Source organism: Chiloscyllium plagiosum, unplaced genomic scaffold (genome assembly GCF_037043375.1).
Source record: "Chiloscyllium plagiosum isolate Xiang-an unplaced genomic scaffold, Cpla_swu_hap1 HiC_scaffold_21, whole genome shotgun sequence".
Lineage (NCBI taxonomy): Eukaryota > Metazoa > Chordata > Chondrichthyes > Orectolobiformes > Hemiscylliidae > Chiloscyllium > Chiloscyllium plagiosum.
In genome coordinates, this window is record NW_028270159.1 from 31,491,655 (window position 1) to 31,497,654 (window position 6,000).

At 37.0% G+C, this 6,000-nt stretch overlaps 1 protein-coding gene across 5 annotated transcripts in view; it reads right to left on the bottom strand.

The window, feature by feature from the left end:
• The window catches only part of LOC122564798 (regulator of G protein signaling 3), a 289,256-nt gene extending 283,584 nt beyond the window's left edge, over positions 1-5,672 (bottom strand). For 3 of the 5 annotated variants that reach the window (XM_043720040.2, XM_043720038.2, XM_043720039.2), the window contains exon 1: positions 5,408-5,672. Coding sequence is in view for 1 of the 5 variants with exons in the window: in XM_043720037.2 (XP_043575972.2) it covers positions 5,408-5,519 (112 nt within the window). In the remaining 4 variants the exon portion in view is untranslated. The remainder of the gene's footprint in view (positions 1-5,407) is intronic. The other 2 variants (XM_043720037.2, XM_043720031.2) reach the window with 2 other exon arrangements.
• Positions 5,673-6,000: the final 328 nt, after the last annotated feature.

Consider the following 6,000-nt stretch of genomic DNA (forward strand, 5'->3'; position numbering starts at 1 on the left):
TTGGTTTGGCCACTGTTGGAATATTGCGTGCAATTCTGGTCTCCTTCCTATCCAAAGGATGTTGTGAAACCTGAAAGGGTTCAGAAAGGATTTACAAGGATGTTGCCAGGGTTGGAGGATTTGAGCTAGAGGGAGAGGCTGAACAGGCTGGGGCTGTTTTCCCTGGAGCATTGGAGGGTGAGGGGTGACCTTATACAGGTTTCCAAAATTATGAGGGGCATGGATAAGGTAAATAGACAAAAGTCTTTTCCCTGGGTTCAGGGAGTCCAGAACTAGAGGGCATATGTTTAGGGTGAGAGGGGAAAGATATAAGAGAGACCCAAGGGGCAACTTTTTCACACAGAGGGTGGAATGAGCTGCCAGAGGAAGTGGTGGAGGCTAGTACAATTGCAACATTTAAGAGGCATTTGGTTGGGTATATGAATAGGAAGGGTTTGGAGGGATATGGGCCGGGTGCTGGCAGGTGGGACTAGATTGGGTTGGATATCTGGTCGGCATGGACGGGTTGGACCGAAGGGTCTGTTTCCATGCTGTACGTCTCTATGGCTCTATGAAAGAACTGAAACCAACATGGTCATTCTAAAAGGTGAGAGACTTATTAACAAACATAGGTATTTTCCAATATATAATTTCAGTTACACCACACTGTAAACTTTTGCTATAAATTCTGTGTCTTACGATCTTATACTCTACAACCACCTGATGAAGGAGCAGCACTCAGAAAGCTAATGCTTCCAAATAAACCTGCTGGACTATAACCTGGTGTTCTGCGATTTTTAACAGTGAGGGTACAGTTTTTCTCAGCTGGGTCAGTCTTGCTGAAAGTAAACTATACTCATTTTAAAGCAGGCCCAGAAAAATCATGTCAGAAAGACAAGCTGAAAGGCCTCCTTATGATATACACTGAAGGAGAGATGCTATTGAATTTGAATGATACATGATAGATAATTTTAATTTAAGCCTGGAAGCCTGATGTTGGGTGCCTTTAAATATAGAGGCTCTGATGTTAAGCAGGATGCATCAGGAATGACTTTGGGTAATCAGTCTTGCTAGGAAAGTGTTAATCGCACCCCGATCAATTGGGTTATTCAAGGATTGTTTCTTCCCTGGATGTAAAAATAGATGAGTTAAGAAATGTGACTGAAAGTTAAACTGGTTACATTCTCTGATTGGACCTGATGCCAGTTATGATGCAATTAGAACACAGTATTATGATGAATGCACTGTTGTTGGGAAAGTCTGAGAGCAAGTAAAAATAGTAAGTTAAATTTGCAAACATACACACTCCATTTCCCAACCTTGGGTGACCCACAAGATATGAAGCTAGCCCTTTTTAGCAATGCTGCCAATCTTCCAGATATTCTACTATGGCAAGGTTCATCACATTCATGGTGAGAAAGGAAAATACATGTTTGTTAGCCTGGGAAGCCAAGAAAATAAAACAAGTAGTTCAAAATACCTTATCTGATAATACACTGGTACCAGTGGAAGTAATAAACATGCAGGTGTATGTGTTCAAAATTCTGAAGGAAATCTTACAGAAGGACAATTTTAGAAAGAATTGCCCATAGAGTGTGAGGTGGATAACCATTCGCTTTGCAACAACGTACATTTGACAAAAGGTGTGCATGGACAAATGCTAGTGTCACATCTCAGTTTAGTAGAAATCGAGGCCCAATGTTCCCAGGGTAATCAACATGAAAAAAAACTACTTATTTAAAATTCCCAATTTACCTAAGGTTAAAAGAAAGCTCTCAGCTTTCTGTATTGAAGAAAGTAACTTCTTATTACAAACAAAGTGTTTTTGAGCAATGGCATTTAGTAAATTGGAATTACTGACATGTAGATCAAAAACTTTATTCTTTCTTAAACATTCCCCCTCACACATGTATGAGGGACAGAAAGACATTAACATCAAGCGTGGAAAACAGAAAAAAACACACAAACCAGAGGAACACAGTTCAATGGCACCCATCTGGACGCAGAATATGATGAGTTTGCCTTTTTTTAAAAAAAAAAGAAAGCTTCTTTGCTGTTGATACAGGTTGGTGCACATCAATGCTGATTTTCAGTTATTGGTTGAAAATTCATCCTCGCACTGTTCTTTAAGGGAGTTTTATTTCTCCTTCAATAGGGCATTTGTTGAGAAAAGTGAGTGGAAGACAGGTAGCTGGTTCTGGAACTTTCCAGTTCCTCCACAAAGAGACAGTCTACAAAGAAAAAGCATCATAAAAGTCTGCAATTTTCTGCAACACTAGCTTCTCACAGTGATGATCACCTCATCAGAAATAATCAAAATGCGGTCAGAGCAATTTCCCTTAGATCAGAATTCTTCAGCTCCGTGGCAACTTCTTCTGCTTTCCATGTTCCAAACTACTGCAACATTGTATAAAATACACAAATCTACCCAGTAAACAGGATTTTAAAAACTGCAGCCATCTCTTTGTACAGTCTCCTTGGCTTAAAGCAACTGCCTCCTGTTTTCAGTCCACAGTCCAAAAATAAAAGGAAATAAAACGATGTAGTTTGTACACTGGTACCTGTATAAAAAGGAATGCTAGAAAGAAAAGAGATTTCCAAAACTAAAGTGAAAAGAAACAAATCACCATTTGTCAAAGAAACAACATGCAATCAAATAAATTACAGAAAGTCCTCCAAGAGGGGGAACCTGGTGGAATGAATTAAAAGAACATCAAGAAAAACATTTTGTTTGGCCCATTTTGTGGTTAAACTATTTTTTTAATAAGAAATTGGGATTTTAGAAAGTTGTATAATAAACAGATGTAGAACATGAAAAAATCTTTGATTTTCTGTTCAAGTATTGTTTATTCATCTTTGAAGGTTTTATTTGGAGAGAAGAGGGGAATCTGTCAGGATAGCAACAGTTGAGCTGGTGACTGAGCCTAATTGATGGATTACATGCCTCAGTAATGAGATACTGGCAGTACTACATACATTATTATCTAGTCATTACACTCTACCCCCAAAGAAAGCATCTTGAGTTTGATTTCACCAACAGTCTTGGATGAGTGCTGACAATCCTCCATTCCATGACTGGCAAAAATTATTTTTCTCCATCCCCACCAACTGTTCCCTTTAGTAACAGGAAATCTCCAATCAAATCAAGAAATGAGGTGAGAGTGAATGCCTTTTTACAACAAGGCAGGATTTGACCAAGTGTCAACTAAAATAAATAATGTGGCTACAAGTGCAGGCTTTAAATTCTGCAAATAACTTATTGCATAATTTATCAAAAACTGTCCACCATTTACAAGCTACAAATCAGGAGTATAATGCAATATTCTCCATTTATCTGGCTGTGTGGGACTGCAAAAACTCAAAACCCTCAGTACAATCAAAGACAAAGTACTTGATCTGGTTGGCAACCCATCCACCAACTTCAGCATGCATTCCCTCTCTGTTGACACTGTGGGAGTGTGGTGCACCATATACAAGATCACTGCTGCAATTTAACAAGCATCCTTTGACAACACCTTCCAAACCAACAATTTCTGCCACCTAGAAAGATGATAACAGCAGACTCACAGGAACACTAATATTTTAGTGTGTCCCTCCAAACCACATAACATTTTTTCTTGGAACTATCATTCCTTCAGTCAAAATCCTAAATGCACGAAGAGTGCTATTGTGTACCTATCAGATGGACTGTAGAGATTTGACAAGATGGTATAATACCACCTCCAAAAAGCAATTAGGAATAAGCAGCACATGTTCTCCTTACCTGCAAAATTTACAGCTCTTGGGAAAATAAACACCCATTAACATTACGAATTCTATAAGCCCATTAGATCCTCTATAAAATATGTGATACCTCGAACATCTTGAGATATAAAACACTCTCATAGACATTTCATTTTTTGTACCTGTTTGAAACATGTCAATGGCAATGTATATAGATACCAAAGTCTCTCTGAACTTCCAATGTTCTAGTTTCTCACTATTTAGAAAATGCAGTCTATTTATTGGGTGGGTACCTAAATAACCTCACTTGTTTATTACAGTAGGTTCTTATTACTGTCGAATAAGCTTTTTAAAATCTGTATCTACTTTTTATGGCTACTGTTCCTGTGCACCAGTACACAATTCTGTGTGACCATTTCAAGTCAGTTTAAAGCTATTATAAATTGGAAGTTCAGACTATTTAAAATTTTAATTCAGAATTATTCAACGACAAATCTCTTTATAAAGCACAGTCAGTGTTTGCATCATTGTTTCCTCAAAGTATTCATTTTGAAAAATTTCCAAAACATGGCAGGACTAATTTACACAAAATTCCATAAAGACAGTGAAGAATAGCTTTTGCATTTATATCTGAACATTACTGAAGGTGATGGTTAAAACAATTATATAAATCTCTCGATAAAGTCAACATTAGGAACTAATTTTTGATTCTGAAACATTAAATTTCAAGAATTCCAGAAAAAGTCTGATGCATTTTATTTTGAAGAAGAGGCATTGGAGTGGTAAACATGAACTACTATGAATAAAGGGAAAACAAAAATTAAAAGAATATGAGGAGGATAGTCACAGCTTACGACTTAAGTCAGCACACAACTGTCATGTTTCCATGATGCATAACAATATTAATTTAGTTAAACTTGAAATTAACAAATTGCAAACAAATGACATTTCTGCAAACTATAGAAACTGCACGCAATATATTCCATTGTTCCATTCCAAAATATTCGTGTTCATAAGAGTTCTCCACATCTTTTACGTTTTAAAACCTTTCGTAACAGCATCAGTGAAATATTAACTCCAACCTCTATTTTGTCAAACGAATTTTTTTTCGCAATCTTAGAAAATACAATAACACGAGGCAAAAGTTGCTCTGAAAACTCAGTTCATGTTTGTTGTCTAAAGTTGCCGTTGCCTGATGTATCTTTTTGGTTAGAATCATTACTTTTCACAGCTAATGCGTTTCGATGAAAGAATGGGGGAGGGGGAAATGGGGCACTACGTTCATATTCTACGCTCATAAATTTTCATCTGGGAATATTTTCCTAGTTTCACTTGACAACGCGAATGCCACTTGCAGGTTGTCACAGTTACCTGCTATAACTGTGAGAATGGCAACTGTCAGAAAATTCGAATAGCGTTTTTTTTTGCAAAGTACTGCCAATCATGGAAGTAAGCTGCAGCATAGTTAAAATTGGGGTAAATGTTAGTCCAAAGACAACCAAATTCTTTAAGTTAACCGACTTTTCTCAATGTCTAGTACTCGTTTAAATTTGAGGCCATCACTAAGCATCTGTCTACAAATTCAAGCGACGCCAGCGTGACAAACATGATTTCCAACGGCTTCTTCATAATTTAACTCATGAGAAATAGCTGATGAATTTACTCGTGAATAAACTGCAAATGTAGTAAACCAGAGATTACTCACGGTTATTATGTTCCTCAGCCAGAGAGAAAAAAAATCTTTGTTGACGTGTTTCTAAGATTAATGGCCTACTCTTGAAACGATACGTCTTTCTATGTTGAAGCACCAAAATCATTACCGATTGGTTCAAACTTCGATCTTTTCATTTAAAAAAAAATTGTGATTCAAAAAGGTTACTTGAAAATCATCAATCCTGTGCTGCTTTTCAACACTCGCACTTAGTTCCAATGCATAAGCACGCAATTGCTTTCAGCCGTCTGGAATTCAACCTCCATCTAGCAGGCCAATCACAAGCTTCGTTCAAAAACACAAGCTACTAAACAAATACAGACCCTACTCCGTATATTTCGTTATAAAAAGTGTTCTTGGGCAGTACAAGATGCGCTACTTCCTCACGAAGGTGTCCTGTTAATATTCAACAGAGATTGTCAGCACCTCACATATTCCATAAAAACGAGCAATATTCCTTACTCATTTGTACTTAATTACAAAGCATAATGGTATTGTTTAAATGTAATCTTGATTAAAATGAGGAGGAACTAAACAATTCCAAAAAAAATTTGATTACCAACAGAAGATGAAATTTGAGAATAAGT